Here is a 21,575-nt window from a genome sequence, read left to right on the forward strand (position 1 = left end):
CCGTAAACACGGGCACCCTCATAGATGTCATCCTAACTAACTCGCCCTCCAAATACACCTCTGCTGTTTTCAATCAAGATCTCAGCAATCACTGCCTCATTGACAGCATCCGTAATGGGTCTGCGACCAAACGACCACCCCTCATCACTGTCAAACGCTCCCTAAAACACTTCTGTGAGCAGGCCTTTCTAATCGACCTGACCGGGGTATCCTGGAATGACATTGACCCCATCCCGTCAGTAGATGATGCCTGGCTATTCTTTAAAAGTGCCTTCCTCACGATCTTAAATAAGCATGCCCCATTCAAAAAATGTAGAACTAGGAATAGATATAGTCCTTGGTTCACTCCAGACCTGTCTGCCCTTGACCAGCACAAAAACATCCTGTGGCGTTCTGCATTAGCATCGAATAGCCCCCGTGATATGGAACCTTTCAGGGAAGTTATGAACAAATATACACAGGCAGTTAGGAAAGCTAAGGCTAGCTTTTTCAAACAGAAATTTGCATCCTGTAGTACTAACTCAAAAAAGTTCTGGGACACTGTAAAGTTCATGGAGAATAAGAGCACCTCCTCCCAGCTGCCCACTGCTCTGAGGTTAGGAAACACTGTCACCACCGATAAATCCACAGCCTTGGTTTCTCAAATGATTGCCTCGCCTGGTTTACCAACTACTTCTCTGATAGAGTTCAGTGTGTCAAATCGGAGAGCCTGTTGTCCGGACCTCTGGCAGTCTCTATGGGGGTGCCGCAAGGTTCAATCCTCGGGCTAACTCTCTTCTCTGTATACATCAATAAATGTTACTCTTGCTGCTGTTGATTCTCTGATACACCTCTATGCAGACGACACCATTCTGTATACTTCTGGCCCCTCTTTGGACACTGCGTTAAGTAACCTCCAGGCGAGCTTCAATGCCATACAACTCTCCTTCTGTGGCCTTCAACTGCTCTTAAACGCAAGTAAAACTAAATGCATGCTATTCAACCGATCACTGCCTGCACCTGCTCGGCCGTCCATAATCACTACTCTGGATGGCTCTGACTTGGAATACGTGGACAACTACATATACCTAGGTGTCTGGTTAGATTGTAAACTCTCCTTCCAGACTCACATTAAGCATCTACAATCCAAAATTAAATCTAGAATCGGCTTCCTTTATCGCAACAAAGCATCCTTCACTCATGCTGCCAAACATACCCTCGTAAAACTGACCATCCTACCGATCCTCGACTTCGGTGATGTCATCTATAAAATAGCCTCCAAAACTCTACTCAACAAACTGTATGCAGTCTATCACAGTTCCATCCATTTTGTCGCCAAAGCCCCATACACTACCTACCATTGCGACCTGTACACTCTCGTTGGTTGGCCCTCGCTTCATACTCGTCGCCAAACCCACTGGTTACAGGTTATCCACAAGTCTCTGCTAGGTAAAGCCTCGCCTTATCCCACTGGTCACCATAGTAGCACCCACTCGTAGCATGCGCTCCAGCAGGTATATCTCACTGGTCACCCCCAAAGCCAATTCCTCCTTTGGTCGTCTTTCCTTCCAGTTCTCTGCTTCCAAATGACTGGAACGAACTGCAAAAATCTCTGAAGCTGGAAACACTTATCTCCCTCACAAGCTTTAAGCACCAGCTGTCAGAGCAGCTCACAGATTACTGCACGTGTACATAGCCCATCTATAATTTAGCCCAAACAACTACCTCTCCCCTACTGTATTTATTTATTTATTTTGCTCCTTTGCACCCCATTATTTCTATTTCTACTTTGCACATTCTTCCAAATCTACCATTCCAGTGTTTTACTTGCTATATTGTATTTCCCTCGCCACCATGTTATTTTATTTTGCCTCTACCTCCCTTATCTCACCTCATTTGCTCACATTGTATATAGACTTATTTTTCTACTGTATTATTGACTATATGTTTTGTTTATTCCATGTGTAACTCTGTGTTGTTGTATGTGTTGAATTGCTATGCTTTATCTTCGCCAGGCCGCAGTTGCAAATGAGAACTTGTTCTCAACTAGCCTACCTGGTTAAATAAAGGTGAAATAAAAAAATTAACACCACCACCTGTAGTTATGTTGGGCACCTACTGAACCCAAAAATATGTTACGAAATAAATTAAGAAATACAGACAGGCACCACATTACTAAGACAACAGCTCACTCAATCAAGCCTGATGGTCTTGTAAGTATAAAAGCAGTGGATAATGTCTTTGTATAGTGTGTGTGAAGAATCCAATACTTTACCTTGTATGCAGTACAAACCAAGTTATTGTGGGAGCATCTCCACGAAGAGTATGAATTAGGCAGTTTGAGAAGGTTTGAATCCTAAGCTACCTGCCAACACGTTTAACGTACAATAGACCAACATAGCTACTGTAGTACAGTGCCTTCAGAAGGTATTCATACCCCTTAACTTAACTTATTCCATGTTTTGTTGTTACAGCCTGAATTCAAAATATATATAAATATTTTTTTCTCACCCATCTACACACAATACCCCATAATGACAAAGTAAAAACATGTTTAGACATTTTTTCTAATTTATTGAAAATTAAATACAGAAATATCTCATTTACATAAGTATTCACACACATGTTAGAATCACCTTTGGCAGCGATCACAGCTGTTAGTCTTTCTGGGTAAGACTAATAGCTTTGCACACCAGGATTGTACAATATTTGGACATTATTCATTTAAAAATTCTTAAAGCTCTGTCAAGTTGGTTTTTGATCATTGCAAGACAGCCATTTTCAAGTCTTGCCATAGATTTTCAAGCCAATTTTTTTTTAAAGTCAAAACTGTAACTAGGCCACTCAGGAACACTGGTAAGTAATTCCAGTGTATATTTGGCCTTGTTTCCTGCAGAAAGGTGAATTTTTCTCCCAATGTCTGTTGGAAAGCAGACTGAACCAGGTTTTCATCTAGGATTTTGCCTGTGCTTAACTCTATTCCATTTATTTTTATCATAGAAAAACTCCCCAGTCCTTGCCGATGACAAGCATATCCATAACATGATGCAGCCACCAAACAATTCCACCTTGACATTATGGGGTGTTGTGTGTGTGTGTAGGCCAGTGACACAAAATTTAAATTTAATCAATTTCAAATTCTGGTTGTAACACAATATAACGTAGAAAAAGTTATTAAGGGGCGTGAATACTTTCTGAAGGCCCTGTAGGTCAAAGCTGTGTGATGGAAAACCTTGGTAGAGCATGTGTAAGGTAGGCATTGTGGTGCTCATGTGAATTTCCTTTCTTTTTTGGCTTCAGACCAATGCCTACTTCTCACTTAAAACAGTTTCTTTTGTTTTTAATATAAATATGGCACCTTCCAGTGACAACCATCTGCTTTACTGTGTGCCAAGTTTGACAACAGTATGATTTTACTGTTGCCCTGTTCTTGTTCTTCCTTATTCAGTTGGTGAAATGTAATACAGTTACATTTGAAACAGAACCTAACATTTCTGGTCTACTAGTTTGTTACCCAGCTACCTGTTATAATAGTGCTATAACAGCATCATCTCTCTTCTTGTCGTCTGTCAGGGAGAAGCCAGGCCACTGGGCTCCAGACCCGCTCCCACAGCAGGACGTGGGCGAGCGCTTAGCCCTGGGCAGCACCGAGGCCCTGGCCAACGGCAACAAGGCTGACCTGCAGGCTGCTAAGCGCCTAGCCAAACGCCTCTTCAACCTGGACGGCTTCAGGAAGTCTGACGTGGCCAGGCACCTGAGCAAGAAGTGAGTATACTGGAGCAGTACCAGCTGGTCCCAATTCGAGCTATAGCCCTCCCTTGGGTCCTTACCATTCAATGTTTGCAGATCTATTAGGTGGAAGCGGAATCTTTACCATTATATTGCATATAACTATCCAGACCCCTCAGATATGCTATCATTGAGGGGTTAGGGCCAAGATAAGGATAGGTAGTGATTTGGGACCGGTTGTACATAGGCCAGGTACCTGTTCACTTTTCTCTGCCTTTGTCTTTTGTTTACCTTTCATGCACAGTAAGTGTGTGTGTGTGTGTGTGTGTGTGTGTGTGTGTGTGTGTGTGTGTGTGTGTGTGTGTGTGTGTGTGTCTTTTTGCAGTAATGAATTCAGTCGGATGGTGGGAGAAGAATACCTCAGTTACTTCAACTTTTCAGGCCTTACTATTGACCAAGCGCTAAGGTAAGATATCTTCCAGTGGAAATGGTTAAAAATGTAGCACAATGACCTAGTCATCCCCCCCCCCCCAATTAATATTGAACACTCACAAAGCTGTATGGCATCCGCAGAGCCTTCCTGAGGGAGTTTGCCCTCATGGGAGAGACACAGGAGAGAGAGCGAGTGCTGGCCCACTTCTCTAGGAGATATCTACAATGCAACCCCAATGCAATACCTTCTGAAGGTAAGATGGGGACGAGTGTCCGTTCCAAGGTGTCAACGTAGCAGACACATTACCAGTAGGAGCCATTGGGGGGGGGGGGGGGGGGGGGGGAGGACAGGACTCTTTCACTGATACTGCACGAGAACTCACTAAAACATCTCTCTTTCTCCCTGCTCCAGACAGTGTCCACACCCTGACCTGTGCCCTGATGCTGCTCAACACAGACCTGCATGGCCATGTGAGTACCTGTGGGGGAGCCAGGGGCTAGAGAGCTGTGGAGGGCTCATGTTGAAATGTGGGTAAAGAGCTTAAAGTTCTCTAGTCGAAAAGAAAGACCATTAAAACAATGTGATATATACCCTATAACATATACAGCGGTGGTTTTTCCTAGAGGGGCCCTTAAGGAGACAGTGCGAGTGAAGGTGCCCCTTTCTCTCTCCCTCAGAATATCGGCAAGAAAATGTCCGTCCTGCAGTTCATCGGCAACCTGGAAGGGCTAAACAACGGAAAGGATTTTCCCAAGGAACTGCTCAAGGTGTGTTGAGTTAGTTAAAACATACTGTAGAAACGATATAGATGTGTCGAACCATGTGCATACAACCACATGCGTACAGTGGGACCCTTGTTTCAGCTGCATGACCTCTTTTTGAGCACATGATCTCTTGATATCCATGAATCGGTTTCCGGGTTTTCCAGATAGTGTATTGTTGACGTCAGAGTAACTTGCACGACTGATCAGATGATATTGAGAGAGGCATGTCCTAAAGGGTGTCAGAGAGACATAACAACAGCCTCCACTGCTGAGGGGAGGACGGTACATAATAATGGCCGGAACAGAGCAAATGGAATGGACTCAAACACATGAAATCCATGTGTTTGATACCATTCCACTGATTCTGCTCCAGCCATTACCACTAGACCGTCCTCCCCAATTAAGATGCCACCAACCTTCTGTGCCGCAGATAGTGTGTGTTTACAGGCATGATCCAGCATGATATATTTCCTTCCTGTTATAGTGGAAGGGGTTTCTGACTCTAGGGGGTTTCTGGTCTGTTGACCACCTCTGAGCTGTTGTGTGAACAGAGCCATATTGTATAGATCAGAGAGAGAGAGCCAACATGTTTTACCTCCCACTCGCTCTCCTTCCTCTTGTCCTTCCACTCTCTGCCTCGCTCCTGTGAACAGCATCACCTCCTACTCCCTTGTTTTCATCTCTCCCTCCCTCCATGTCTCTGTGTTTATTACAGTCTCTCTCTCTCTCATTCTGTTACGTATCATGTCACCCCATGGCAGATCATTTTCCATCTGCCTGCCTGTATTCTTCGCTCATCCTCCATTTTATTTATCAGGTTTCTCTCTCTCTCACTCTCTCTCTCTCTCTCTCTCGCTCTATCTATCGCTCCTCTGCTCCTCTGCTCTCCGTCTATGGTGTTCCTATCTCTGTTCCACCTACCTCTGTGGGAGCTCAGCCCAGCTGCCTGCAGCCCACAGAGGTGGCCAAGCTGTGTTCCTCCTCAGGCTCTCTCAGTTAACTATTCATATCACAGCTGAGTGCTTCATAAAATATTATGGAACGCTCCACAATTGCTTGTGTGTCACAATCTTTCACAACCGACCGACCAATTTCCTATATCCATCTCTTCATTCATCTCTTCATCCATCCATGTTTTTCATCATCCATCCATGTCTTTCATCATCCATCTCGCCCTCTGTAATGGTTTGCGCTGGTCTGTAAGGGGTATTAAAGCAGCACAGAGAGATTGTCCAAGTCAACAGGCGGTGTCTATTGGTGCAGAGAGGAGGCTGCTACCGAACAGTAGTCAGTGGGGCAGAGCTCATATGGTAAATTACTGGCGACGGGTGAGAGGGAGGACAGGCATCTAAGTAAATGGGAATTTGGCTGTCACATGGTAACCCCTGCTGTGTTGAGCGTTTTGTCATGGTATTATCATACAAGGCGTTACAAATCACTGTCTTCCTTGCTTTCTGCTTCCACCCTTTTCTCTCTTTCTATGTTTCTCTCTCTTTCTCTCCATATTCTTCTCCATATCCTCTATTTTTCATAACTTAATTGTCAGTATTTTGTGTAAGGTATGTGTAATGTTGCTGTGTCTCTTGGGTGGTGATTATGCAGGTATGTTAATGCAGACAGTGTGGTGTACGTTTCCCCAGGAAATGATCTGAGCGTCAAGGGCGTAGTTCTCTGTTGCTGTGCTGCTCAACACAACTCGTTAAAGTGGAGAGGTTCACTTTGCTTCAGTTTTATTCCAAAAAGCTGTATATCAATTTTCAGAAATGTTGGTAAATTATTATCATTTACAGAACTTTTGAAAGAGATCGGTGTGTTTTTTTCACTATCTAATCATGGCCTGGGGCTGTTCAGTGACACATGCATTTAAAAAAAAAATTATCACTTGATGGTTACTTTTCAGAGAAACAAATAATCATGTTTTTTTTTTTCGCAAAACACTATATATCCGCCTCACTCTCAGATAAATAAGTACTGCTAGGTTTACACAGTCGAATGTCACAAACTGTTAAATAAAAAAATTAAAAATAAACTGTACAAATGATACATTTGTGACATCGGTATAATTAAAAAAATAATAATAGTAATACAGTAATGAGATCTGTTTGTAAAACAGTTAGTTCGTTTTTTGCCCCAATTTCGGGATTCTGATCTTGTCTCGTCTCTGCAACTCCCCAACGGGCTCGGGAGAGGCGAAGGTCAAGTCATGTGTCCTCCGAAACCTGACCCACCAAACTGCACATCTTAACACCCGCTCTCTTAACCCGGAAGCCAGCTGTACCAATGTGTCGGAGGAAACACCGTTCAACTGATGACCGTAGTCAGCCTGCGTCACAAGGAGTCGCTATAGCGCGATGAGCCAAGCAACCCGCCCCCGGCCAAACTCTTCCCCTAACTAGGACAACGCTGGGCCAATTGTGCGCCGCCCTATGGGACTCCCGACCGGTAATGACGCCGCAACACTGCGATGCAGTGCCTTAGACCGCTACGCCACTCGGAAGGCCTGTGACACAGCAATTTGACTCGACAAAAAACTGTTTTAAGGTAAGATGTAAAGCCCTGTCAACAGACTAACTCCTTTGTGGTTCATCCATGTCATTCTCTGTTAAGACAGCTGCTTCCTTTCATTTTGGGGTGGATGAAATAGGACCTCTGTATGCTTGTCAACTCCCTACTATCCCACAGGACCAACACACACACACACACACACACACACACACACACACACACACACACACACACACACACACACACAGAGACAGACCCACACACACACAGACACACACACACACACACACATACACAGAGACACACACACGCAGACGCACACACACACACAGAGAGACACACACAAGCAGACACACACACACACACGCAGAGACACGCAGACACACACACACACACGCAGAGACACACACACGCAGACACACACACACACACGCAGAGACACACACACACGCAGAGACACACACACACGCAGAGACACACACACACACGCACAGAGACACACACACACACACAGACACAAACAGACAGATTGCAGTGTGCGTTTTAAGAAATGGTGAACTGCTGCTCCTCTCCTTCCCAGTGGAGAGGTGCCATGTGACAGTGTAGGGAGGTGTGCCTGAAAGGAGGTCAGGTTTAAGTAAAGCTGCAGAACTCAGGGAAGCACTGAAGCCTATAAGGCATCTGGGATCTAGAACTATCTGACAAACGGAGAGTGAGTGAGTGAGTGAGTGAGTGAGTGAGTGAGTGAGTGAGTGAGTGAGTGGAAGTAATAGGGACAGACAGAGGGAGAGAGAGGAGGCCACTTGATGATTATGAGTATCATAAAATGATACATCTTATTTATGTTAGTCAAACTAAACCGCCTCCTTTTGAGTATGAACATGTTGTTTGTCTTCTACTCTGCACAGTACAAACGCTAGTACGGTACCACCACCCTGGAATTATTTTTAGCCATTACCAGATTGAGGGAGGCTCAGACGGAGGATTATTTTCCTCAGTGACCTGGAAACGTTAGATCTCAATTTGGAGTTTGACTCTTTAGGTTTATACAGTTGAAGTCGGAAGTTTACATACACTTAGGTTGGAGTCATTAAAACTTGTTATTCAACCACTCCACAAATGTCCTGTTAATTTAAGTCAGTTAGGACATCTACTTTATGCACAACACAAGTAATTTTTCCAACAATTGTTTACAGACATATTATATTACTTATAATTCACTGTATCACAATTTCTGTGGGTCAGAAGTTTACATACACTAAGTTGACTGTGCCTTTAAACAGCTTAGAAAATTCCAGAAAATGATGTCATGGCTTTAGAAGCTTCTGATAGGCTAATTGACATAATTTGAGTCAATTGGAGGTGTGCCTGTGGATGTATTTCAAGGCCTACCTTCAAACACTGTGCCTCTTTGATTGACATCATGGGAAAATCTAAAGAAATCAGCCAAGACCTACAAAAGTAGACCTACAAAAGTCTGGTACATCCTTGAGAGCAATTTCCAAATGCCTGAAGGTACCACGTTCATCTGTACAAACAATAGTATGCAAGTATAAACACCATGGGACCACGCAGCCGTCATACCGCTCAGGAAGGAGACGCGTTCTGTCTCCTAGAGATGAATGTACTTTGGTGCGAATCGTGAAGATGCTGGAGGAAACATGTAAAAAAATATCTTTATCCACAGTAAAACAAGTCCTATATCGACATAACCTGAAAGGCCGCTCAGCAAGGAAGAAGCCACTGATTCCAAAACTGCCATAAAAAAAGCCAGACTACGGTTTGCAACTGCACATGGGGACAAAGATTGTACTTCTTGGAGAAATTTCCTATGGTCTGACGAAACAAAAATCTATCTGTTTGGCCATAATGACCATTGTTATATTTGGAGGAAAAAGGGGGAGACTTGTAAGCCGAAGAACACCATCCCAAACGTGAAGCACGGGGGTGGCAGCATGTTGTGGAGGTCAAATCAAATCAAATTTTATTTGTCACATACACATGGTTAGCAGATGTTAATGCGAGTGTAGCGAAATGCTTGTGCTTCTAGTTCTGACAATGCAGTAATAACCAACAAGTAATTTAGCTAACAATTCCAAAACTACTACCTTATAGACACAAGTGTAAGGGGATAAAGAATATGTACATAAAGATATATGAATGAGTGATGGTACAGAGCGGCATAGGTAAGATACAGTAGATGGTATTGAGTGCAGTATATACATATGAGATGAGAAAGTAAACAAAGTGGCATAGTTAAAGTGGCTAGTGATACATGTATTACATAAAGATGTAGGGTATGTAAACATTATATTAGGTAGCATTGTTTAAAGTGGCTAGTGATATATTTTACATCATTTCCCATCAATTCCCATTATTAAAGTGGCTGGAGTTGAGTCAGTGTGTTGGCAGCAGCCACTCAATGTTAGTGGTGGCTGTTTAACAGTCTGATGGCCTTGAGATAGAAGCTGTTTTTCAGTCTCTCGGTCCCAGCTTTGATGCACCTGTACTGACCTCGCCTTCTGGATTATAGCGGGGTGAACAGGCAGTGGCTCGGTGGGTTGTTGTCCTTGATGATCTTTATGGCCTTCCTGTGACATCGGGTGGTGTAGGTGTCCTGGAGGGCAGGTAATTTGCCCCCGGTGATGCGTTGTGCAGACCTCACTACCCTCTGGAGAGCCTTACGGTTGTGGGCGGGGCAGTTGCCGTACCAGGCGGTGATACAGCCCGACGGGATGCTCTCGATTGTGCATCTGTAGAAGTTTGTGAGTGCTTTTGGTGACAAGCCAAATTTCTTCAGCCTCCTGAGGTTGAAGAGGCGTTGCTGCGCCTTCTTCACGATGCTGTCTGTGTGGGTGGACCAATTCAGTTTGTCTGTGATGTGTACGCTGAGGAGCTTAAAACTTACTACCCTCTCCACTACTGTTCCATCGATGTGGATAGGGGGGTGTTCCCTCTGCTGTTTCCTGAAGTCCACAATCATCTCCTTAGTTTTGTTGACGTTGAGTGTGAGGTTATTTTCCTGTGGGTCTAGGGTGTCAGGTAGGGTGGAGGTGATATGGTCCTTGACTAGTCTCTCAAAGCACTTCATGATGACGGAAGTGAGTGCTACGGGGCGGTAGTCATTTAGCTCAGTTACCTTAGCTTTTTTGGGAACATTAACAATGGTGGCCCTCTTGAAGCATGTGGGAACAACAGACTGGGATAGGGATTGATTGAATATGTCCGTAAACACACCAGCCAGCTGGTCTGCGCATGCTCTGAGGGAGCGGCTGGGGATGCCGTCTGGGCCTGCAGCCTTGCGAGGGTTGACACGTTTAACCTCTTGGAACTCCCCATACCGGATCCGGTATCAGGAATACAGACTCAAGCTCATTACCATAACGCAACGTTAACTATTCATGAAAATCGCAAATGAAATGAAATAAATATGCCATCTCGCAAGCTTAGCCTTTTGTAAACAAAACTGTCATCTCAGATTTTCAAAATATGCTTCTCAACCATAGGAAAACAATAATTTGTGTAACAGTAGCTAGCAAACAAAGGATTTAGCGTTAGCATTAGCGTTAGCATCCAGCACGCAACATTTCAACAAAAACATAAAAGCCTTCAAATAAAATCATTTACCTTTGAAGAACTTCTGATGTTTTCAATGAGGATACTCTCAGTTGGATAGCAGATGCTCAGTTTTTCCAAAAAGATTCTTTGTGTATTAGAAATAGCTCCGTTTTATACATCACATTTGGCTACCAAAAAAAAACCGAAAATTCAGTCCTCAAAACGCGAACTTTTTTCCAAATTAACTCCATAATATCGACTGAAAACATGGCAAACGCTGTTTAGAATCAATCATCAAGGTGTTTTTCACATATCTCTTCATTGATACATCGTTCTTGGACACATGCTTTCTCCCCTGAATCAAATGGTAAAGTGGAAGCAGCTGGCAATTGCGCACCGAATTCGACGCAGGACACCAGGCGGACACTTGGAAAATGTAGTCTCTTATGGTCAATCTTCCAATGATATGCCTACAAATACGTCACAATGCTGCTAAGACCTTGGGCGAACGACAGAAAGTGTAGGCTCATTCCTTGCGCAATCACAGCCATATAAGGAGACAATGGAAAACAGAGCTTCAGAAATTCTGCTAATTCCTGGGTGATGCATCATCTTGGTTTCGCCTGTAGAATGAGTTCTGGGGCACTTACAGACAAAATCTTTGCAGATTCTGAAACTTCAGAGTGTTTTCTTTCCAAAACGGTCAAGAATATGCATAGTCGAGCATCTTTTCGTGACAAAATATCGCGCTTAAAACGGGAACGTTTTTTATCCAAAAATGAAATAGCGCCCCCAGAGATCCAACAGGTTAAATGTTTTCCTCACGTCGGCTGCAGTGAAGGAGAATCCGCATGTTTTGGTTGCGGGTCGTGTCAGTGGCACTGTATTGTCCTCAAAGCGGGCAAAAAAGTTATTTAGTCTGCCTGGGAGCAAGACATTCTGGTCCGTGACGGGGCTGGTTTTCTTTTTGTAATCCGTGATTGACTGTAGACCCTGCCACATAGCTCTTGTGTCTGAGCCGTTGAATTGAGATTCTACTTTGTCTCTATACTGACGCTTAGCTTGTTTGATTGCCTTGCGGAGGGAATAGTTACACTGTTTGTATTCGGTCATGTTTCCGGTCACCTTGCCCTGATTAAAAGCAGTGGTTCGCGCTTTCAGTTTCACGCGAATGCTGCCATCAATCCACGGTTTCTGGTTTGGGAATGTTTTAATCGTTGCTATGGGAACGACATCTTCAACGCACGTTCTAATGAACTCGCTCACCGAATCAGCGTATTCGTCAATGTTGTTGTCTGACGCAATACGAAACATATCCCAGTCCACGTGATGGAAGCAGTCTTGGAGTGTGGAATCAGATTGGTCGGACCAGCGTTGAACAGACCTCAGCGCTGGAGCTTCTTGTTTTAGTTTCTGTCTGTAGGCAGGGATCAACAAAATGGAGTCGTGGTCAGCTTTTCCGAAAGGAGAGCGGGGCAGGGCCTTATATGCGTTGCGGAAGTTAGAATAGCAATGATCCAAGGTTTTTCCAGCCCTGGTTGCGCATTCGATATGCTGATACAATTTAGTGAGTCTTGTTTTCAGATTAGCCTTGTTAAAATCCCCAGCTACAATGAATGCAGCCTCTGGATATATGGATTCCAGTTTGCAAAGAGTCAAATAAAGTTTGTTCAGAGCCATCGATGTGTCTGCTTGGGGGGGAATATATACGGCTGTGATTATAATCGAAGAGAATTCCCTTGGTAGATAATGCGGTCGACATTTGATTGTGAGGAATTCTAAATCAGGTGAACAGAAGGACTTGAGTTCCTGTATGTTGTTGTGGCCACACCACGTCTCGTTAACCATAAAGCATAGCCCCGCCCCTCTTCTTACCAGAAAGATGTTTGTTTCTGTTGGTGCGATGCTTGGAGAAACCAGCTGGCTGCACCGACTCCGATAGCGTCTCTCCAGTGAGCCATGTTTCCGTGAAGCAAAGAACGTTACAGTCTCTGATGTCCCTCTGGAATGCTACCCTTGCTCGTATTTCATCAACCTTGTTGTCAAGAGACTGGACATTGGCGAGAAGAATGCTAGGGAGTGGTGCACGATGTGCCCGTCTCCGGAGTCTGACCAGAAGACCGCTTCGTTTCCCCCTTTTACGAAGTCGTTTTTTTGGGTCGCCGGCTGGGATCCATTCCGTTGTCCTGGGTGAAAGGCAGAACACAGGATCCGCTTCGCGAAAGTCATATTCTTGGTCGTACTGATGGTGAGTTGACGCTGCTCTTATATTCAGTAGTTCTTCTCGACTGTATGTAATGAAACCTAAGATGACCTGGGGTACCAATGTAAGAAATAACACGTAAAAAAACTAAAAACTGCATCGTTTCCTAGGAACGCGAAGCGAGGCGGCCATCGCTGTCGGCGCCGGTGCCCACCAGCTTCGAGGGCATTATGTGTACTTTGCTGCAGGAGGGACTGGTGCACTTCACAAAATAGATGGCATCATGTGGTAAGAAAATTATGTGGATATATTGAAGCTACATCTCAAGACATCAGTTTCAGTAACCTGTGCTTTTTGTCTTTTTCAATATATCCACATAATTTTCTTACCACATGATGCCATCTATTTTGTGAAGTGCACCAGTCCCCCAAGTTAAAGCTTGGTCGCAAATGGGTCTTCCAAATGGACAATTGACCCCAAGCATACTTCCAAAGTTGTGGCGAAATGGCTTAAGGGCAACAAGTCAAGGTATTGGAGTGGCCATCACAAAGCCCTGACCTCAATCCTATAGAAAATGTGTGGGCAGAACTGAAAAGCGTGTGCGAGCAAGGAGGCCTGACTCAGTTACACCAGATCTGTCAGGAGGAATGGGGCAAAATTCAACCAACTTATTGTGGGAAGCTTGTGGAAGGCTACCTGAAACGTTTGACCCAAGTTAAACAATTTAAAGGCAATGCTACCAAATACTAATTGAGTGTATGTAAACTTCTGACCCACCTGGGAATGTGATGAAAGAAATAAAAGCTGAAATAAATCACTCTCTACTATTATTCTGATATTTCACATTCTTAAAATAAAGTGGTGATCCTAACTGAGCTAAGACAGGGAATTTTTTTACAAGGATTAAATGAAAAACTGAGTTTGTGAAAAACTGAGTTTAAATGTATTTGGCTAAGGTGTATGTAAACCTCTGACTTCAACTGTATATAGATTTGTTTAGTAATGGTATTACATTATGTTCTATACATTTCTCATACCATAGGCACCATTGTGTCACACTTCTACCTACAGTCAGTGATGGAGAAAATAACAAACGTTCATGCTTGAGTAAAAGTAAAGATACCTTAATAGAAAATGACTCAAGTAAAAGTGAAGTCACCCAGTTAAATACTACTTGAGTAAAAGTCTAAATATTTGGTTTTAAATATACTTAAGTATCAAAAGTAAATTTAATTGCAAAAATATACTTAAGTATCAAAAGTAAAAGTATAAATAATTTCAAATTGCTTATATTAAGCAAATCAGACAGCACAAATGTTGTTGTTTTTTATTTAAATTTACAGATAGCCCACTACAACACGCAGACATATTTTACAAATGAAGCATTTGTGTTTAATGAGTCTGCCAGATCATAGGCAGTAGGGATTCCCAGGGATGTTCTTTTGATAAGTGTGTGAATTGGGCCATTTTCCTGTCCTGCTAAGCATTCAAAATGTAACAAGTATTTTTGGATGTCAGGGAAAATGTATGGAGTAAAAGGTATATTATTTTCTTTACGAATGTAGTGAAGTAAAAGTTGTCAAAAATATAAATAGTAAAAACTAGAGGTGGGACCAAGTCATTGTTTTAGCTCTCAAGTCTTAGCACTCAAGTCCCAAATCAAGACAGGCAAGTCCGAGTCAAGTCTCAAGTCAAGACCGACAGGTATCAAGTCAAGTCTCAAGTCCTAAACTTTGAGTTTCGGGTCTTGTAACAGGTTAGGCTTGTACACAATCGCCCAACCTTAACACACACACACACACTCTCTCTGTGTGGTTACAGTAGGCTAACGTATGTCAATGGTTTTAGGAGCAGCAGTAACATCAGGCAGGATTTAGGCTACCAACTGCCTAGCCAGTTCTAGCTCAACCTTGGGTGCAAGGATCATGTTCCCGCACTGACTGACTGAGTGGAGGCTCATTGATTTAACGTTACGTTAACCTACATGCTACACTAGTAAAGTAATAACATAATAGCTGTCGACTCAAACTAGCTGTCCGATTCAAACTGTAATCCGTTAAATGAAGAGTTGATGCGTTGCACACTTTTTTTAACAGCCTCATTTTTAATATTTGTGCTTGGGGAGAGGAGGGTATCAGGTCGAGTCAAAAGGCTCAAGTCCAAGTTAAGTCACGAGTCATTGGTGTTAAAGTCAAAGTCGAGTTGCAAGTCATCATATTTGTAACTTGAGTCTGACTCGAGTCCAAGTCATGTGACTCGAGTCCATATATCTGGTAAAAACCTACTTGTAGTACTTTAAAGTATTTTTACTTAAGTACTTTACACCACTGCCTACATTGCCAAGTGAAAGTCTACACACCCGTTGCACTGTCTTCAAATTTGATCTAAAAAGGGATAACATTGGATCATGCTGTGGAAATGTTTTAGAGCGGTAGGGACTGGAGGACTAGTCAGGATCGAGGAAAAGATGAACGGAGAAAAGTACAGAGATCCTTGATGAAAACCTGCTCCAGAGAGCTCAGGACCCTTAGCGCACAGTCAATACAACGCAGGAGTGGCTTCGGGACTCTGAATTTCATTGAGTGGCCCAGCCAGGGACCGGACTTGAACCCGATCGATCAAACATCTCTCGAGAGACCTGAAAATAGATGTGAGGCGACGCTCCCCATCCAACCTGACAGAGCTTGAGAGGATCTGCAGAGAAGAATGGGAGAAACATGCCAAATACAGGTGTGCCAAGCTTGTAGTGTCATAACCAAGAAGACTCGAGGCTGTAATCGCTGCCAAAGATGCTTCAACAAAGTACTGAGTAAAGGGTCTGAATACTTATGTAAATGTGACATTTAAGTATTACTTTATATACATTTTCTAAGATTTCTAAAAGCTTGTTTTTGCTTTGTCATTATGGGGTATTGTGTGTCAATTTGAGGAAAATAACAATTGAATCCATGTTAGAATAAGGCTGTAATGTAATAAAATGTGTAAAAAGTCAAGGGGGTCTGAATACTTTTCGAATGCACTGTATCCATTGATTTTGTCAAAATTGCTCAAGCTCATTAACTTTGGTTAGGAAATCCTTAATGAACAGCAATAATCAAACCTCGTCTCTGATTTTCAAGCAGACTGGACCGTTCAGGATCACTCAACAACCCCTCTTGGAAGCCATTTTGGTGTCTTTAATGCTTCCACTACAATACTTGAAAATACAGAGGATTAATAACATTCCAATCACTCCACATTACTGGCCTGTATGACAAAGTGAAAAGATGGAAGCCTGTGGAAAAAAAAGAACTTAGAATCATATATTCTGTTTGCAGTTAAGACAACACGGCAAATAAATACATAAAAAACTTCAGGTTTGGGTCAAATCCAATACAACTGAAACTCTCTGTATTTTCAAGTATTGTGGTGGCAGCATCATGTTATGTGTATGCTTGTCACCGTCAGGGAATGTGGAGTAGTTTGTGTAAATTGGCAGTAAAAAATCAGTTTCTGTAAGGGGTCTGTAGACTTTCACTCAGCACTGTAGACTGAGCATTCATTTCTATTACACTATTAGACTGGTGGAAATGGAGTGTGAGGAAGTCTGCATTTGAAGAAAACGGTGATATGTAGGCAAATGATTGACACTTCAAGGAGGGAGGGATATGAACAGAAACATGGACTGGGATTTGTTGCTCAGCTGGAGAGAAATGCGCATAGAGAGAGAGAGACTGGGGGGTGAGCAAGAAAAGAGAGAGTGAGTGAGTGAGAACAGAGGGAGGAGAGAGGGAACTCTCGGTCCTAATCGGCAGCTTTCTTTTGTCACTGCGATTCTGTCTGCTTCTTCATCTGCAGCACACAGGAAAATAGAACAACATTGAAAAGAGTGAGGCAAACGAAGGAAAAAGGAGTGCGAAGCGCAGAAGATATTTTCAGGATTTTCTGAGAGGGAAATAAGAGACCGACTCATACGGAGGGCGAAATAAGTGGATGTGTGGGAAACCATTTACAAGTTTGAAGACAAACCTGTGAAGAGGAGAGGGTCCAGGAACGGAGAGGACAAAGAGAGTGGGAGAGAGAGGGGACCTGTTCAGTCCCTCATCGTCATGCCACCAAACTGTCATTATTAGACAGCAACAGGATAGTCCTAGCTCCACCTGCCTGTCCACCTGCCTCTCTCCCACATCTGTATTCTGCAATTTTGGACACAACATCTGTATTGTCAAGCCTTGGATACATGTTGTTGGGTCTCAGAGGACGTGACAAGGCATCAGTTTGAGGGTTCTCCTCGACAGCTGTGCCTGTGAGTGAGTGGGTGGAATTGTCTCCCTCTGCCTGCGCTCCGCTGTGTTGGGAGTGTGTGTGTGTGTTTGTGCGCACTGACCGATGTGTATGTGAACTCAATTGCTTGTCTCTGGTTGTTACAATTGTCTTAGTCATCCTTCAGCCTCTAACTGGGTTGTTGTTCACCTGTGAGTGTTTGTGTGTAAGTGCGTAGGTGTGTGTGTGTGTGTGACTCTCTTGGGTATCATTGGAACTATATGTATGCACCAGCTCTTGCGTAACATGTTGCCAACTGCATGACATCCTTCCAGAAAGACTTCCACCTTCATGGACTTGACACGGAATGGTGCTAAAGGATTTGCAGTTGCACACCACTGTTTCACCATACATGCATAATGAATGCATAGGGATCCATTATGCAGGAACTGGAGTCTCCTCGGAAGGCTTGAAGCCCATGTTAACCTCCTCAGTAGTTTCCTCAAAAGAACAGTAAAGCGCTGTTAGTAAGACCTACAGACCCCTGTTGTCAGCCACCAGTGACAGTGACTGTCTGCCTCTCTGTCTGTCTGAAGAGTGACCTCTCTATTTACAGCCACTTATTTGTGTCGTATTCTCTCTCTCTCTCTCTCTCTCATATCTTCAACTAAATCCTGTACGTTTTGGTGTTACGCTTTGAAAGAGGCCATATACAGAATCCATAGAACCTTCGACCAATCTTGCTTTATCCCTCCCTCCACAAACTCTCTGGACCCTGCTCTCATTGGTCCGTCATCATGATTGGTGTAAACAGCATCCATTCAGATGGGCGAAATCGCTCCCGCTCTCTTTGCTCTGTGCGTGTTCGGCGGGACTTCAGGGTGATGGATCCCTTCCGCTACCCCCGCGCCCCCCGCTCTCGTTCCCTCAAACCCTTGTCCTTTCCTGACCTGCTGGGAAGGTCCCAGGATGGACAGAACCACCCACAGGCCCGCAAGAAGAAGGCACAGCTTGGAAAATGCAGGGTAAATTTATGTGGTTTAATTTGGTCGAAGCAGCAGACTTGTGTTGCGATCAGTGTGACTAATAAGATCAATGTGAACTGGTTTATTTAGGAGCTCTATTGATTTGTTGTCCGACATGATACCAGGATGACCAAAAGTCCCACCACACTCATTACACATTCAGCGAGCACATGCACGCACACACGTTTTCATATGTGTGACGTCTGTTTTGTCTGGTCTTTTTTTTCCTAGGCATTGTACAACTCTATCAGAAACGAAAAGCTCCAGTGGACCATGTAAGTGTACTTTGCAAAAAAAATAATAATATTTTTGTTTCAACTAATTATTATTAAATAACAGGTTCCACAGCCTATTTTTGTGTTGTTTCCTCAACATTACAGTCAGTGTTACCCGAAGAAGAAAAAAAGAAAATAAATAAAGTGGGGCCCAAAAATTCAGTCAACTTAAAATGTATGTTTGTTCAAATTGTCTTATATGTTCATTGAACTAGAAATGATTATTTGGGCATTTTACATAAAAACGTCTGTGGAACTAGTATGTCATTCAACATGTTCTCACCTGGGATTTGAACTCCTAACTGCTTGGTTCATGGCATTCCAATTTTCCTGCTACAACACCATGTCTGTGTCAATGACTGATTTCACCCGTATTGCTACATTTGGCACTTCAAAGTAAATCTCAGCTTTGTTAAAAGTACACTCGAGAAGAAAAACAATTGTATTTATTATAGTGGTTAAGGAGTAACATTTTAAACAGAGTAATATGCCCCACTAACATTAAACAACCATACAAAAAATACCAAAATTGCTGAAATAAATAATTCAAATAAATGATAAGAAAATAGTCAGATTAACTGACATTTAACACAGACAAGCTGGCGTAGCAGGAAAATCAAAATGCCATGAACCAAGAGTTCAAATCCCAGGTGAGGACATGTTGAATAATAATTACCGTATAAAAGAACATGCACAAAAATGATCATGCTTGTCAAATATATAGGTTGAAAACATTGCATGTTAAAAGCATTGTGTGTGTAACTAGTTCCACAGAATTTTTTCAAAGTAAGATGCCCAAATAATAATTTCTAGTTAAATGAACATATGTGACAAGTTGAGCAAACACATCATTTTGTTAACAGAATTTTTGGGCCAAGTATGTTTTTGTTTTGTTCAGGTAACACTTGAACTGAAAAGTTGAGTAAACAAACAAACAAAAAAGGCTGTGGAACCAGTTACTTAATAATAAATTAGATTTTGTAATAATTTTTTTTTACAGTGTACGAATCAGGTTAATGTTGGGCATATGTTTGACTTTATTTGCTTGCACTTGCCTTATTTAATCAAAACTGCTGTTCAGGTTTCCTGAATAATGATTAATCTCAGGTTTGGATACATTTTCATAACATTACAAAATCAGCATATCAGAATATGGAATTAGCTATAAATCTACTTGTAATCAGTCTACAAGCAAAATCCCCCTTACAGAATCAACTACCAACTGTGCCCCTGTAGCATTTGCCAGACTGTGTGTGTGTTTGCCAATGGTTGCTATTCTGGACCTAGCCTTTGTGATGCCCTGAGACCCTAATTTAAGACTTAAGCTCTCCAGACTTCGTTGCCATGGATACAGGTCCCGACTTGCCTCTCTCTGTAATTACAGGTCGATGTCTCACTCCAATTCTTAAGCAGGCACGCGCGCACGTCCGCCCCCACATTTGGGGGTTCAGTCAGCCTCTGAAAGAGAGCAGTGGGAAAATCATCTTCTCTCGCGTTCGTTTTCACTCTGCACGCTGCTTTAATCTTTCCCGGTCCCAACATCCCAAGGCTCGCCATGTGCCTTGCTCTCTATTCTCTCCTCCATCCTAGTTTTTCTGCCTGTAGCCTCTTCTCTCTCTCCCCTTTTCTCGCTTTTGCCTCACTCTCCCGTTTTTTCTCTCTCTGTGCCTTTTCCCACTACATGCTCCTGTGGATTCAGAGAGGTCAGCAGTTACTTAGCAACAGATCAGAGCTTTTATGTATGGTATGTGCTGAGTGCTAACTGGCCGATTTTATACTCTTCAGAATGAATCTAGCAGCGGCAACACAAGTGGTTCGTCGCTTAGTTTATGCGTTGTCCTTTTAAATATAAATTGATAACATCCTGTAACGCTTTACATTGTACCTGCAGGTATAATGCTATAACCTGTTATAGGCCTTCATAAGCCATTTTATGTCTTACAGTAAGGCTTATTGTGTTATCTCTATACATTTATATTTCTACTGACTCATAATGACTGGTATTTAGTCAGAAACATTATGAGATGATTCTAAGACATTATTAGAGGTGCGTGCATGCGTGCTTACAACAAGTCTTGCAATGCAGTATATTTGAATCATAATGCATTCCAACAGCCAGCTTCAAGTGTTCCCTACGGCTTTGAGGAGATATTGTAAGAGATATGATAAACGAGAGAGTGATGGAGAGTTATTTTAAGACACAGATCCTGGGGAGGGTCACACCAGAAGGACGAGCAGACTCTTGTGTGTGGTTTGTGTCCACAGGTATGTTACTTCTGTGACAGTGGATGATTGAATCTTACAGATCGAGTGTGTGTGTGCCTCTATTTATATATCAGTGTGTGTCTAGCAGAGAGAGAGAGAGAGGAGGTGGACAGTACCGTGTGACACAGCAGCACACCCCCTCTGACAAACAGCAATTTAAAGCTCATACATTAATGAATGTTTATGCGAGCAGCTGCAAGGCTTCACTGGTGTACCGATCTGTATTCAGTCCGTGTCTTCAGTGGGTGAGAGACACCATCATCCCCAAATGTCAGTACCGTCAGATTCTCTCTTATAGCATCGCGGAACACTCAGGCTCCTGAGTTCACGGGAAAATGGCATCTTTAAAACTGCCACAGTCAGTCAAAGAGATACCAGGACCTGTTATCTAACAGCCAGTGAGTCTCTCACCACTCAGACCGATGTGGATCGTTGCTCTTACAGCAAAAACAGGTCTCTGTAAGAGATGAATTATAGATATCTGAATGATAATTGACTGGATGATAGTCATTATGTTCATGCTTGTCAAAGTGAGTTCTATCAGTTGTCAGTGTCAGGGCTGGGTTTCAGTTTGTTAGCATTGCAGGAGAACTTTGC

General features: G+C 43.0%; 1 protein-coding gene across 2 annotated transcripts in view; it reads left to right on the forward strand.

Moving 5' to 3' along the window:
• Positions 1-21,575, forward strand: part of LOC139381213 (uncharacterized) — a 52,215-nt gene that overhangs the window by 24,291 nt on the left and 6,349 nt on the right. Inside the window, exons 5-10 of one of the 2 annotated variants that reach the window (XM_071124662.1) lie at positions 3,553-3,744; positions 4,094-4,174; positions 4,282-4,394; positions 4,553-4,611; positions 4,819-4,908; positions 18,670-18,713. In XM_071124662.1, the coding sequence (XP_070980763.1) occupies positions 3,553-3,744; positions 4,094-4,174; positions 4,282-4,394; positions 4,553-4,611; positions 4,819-4,908; positions 18,670-18,713 (579 nt within the window). The remainder of the gene's footprint in view (positions 1-3,552; positions 3,745-4,093; positions 4,175-4,281; positions 4,395-4,552; positions 4,612-4,818; positions 4,909-18,669; positions 18,714-21,575) is intronic. The other variant, XM_071124663.1, reaches the window with a different exon arrangement.

This window comes from Oncorhynchus clarkii, chromosome 23 (genome assembly GCF_045791955.1).
Source record: "Oncorhynchus clarkii lewisi isolate Uvic-CL-2024 chromosome 23, UVic_Ocla_1.0, whole genome shotgun sequence".
Classification (NCBI taxonomy): domain Eukaryota; kingdom Metazoa; phylum Chordata; class Actinopteri; order Salmoniformes; family Salmonidae; genus Oncorhynchus; species Oncorhynchus clarkii.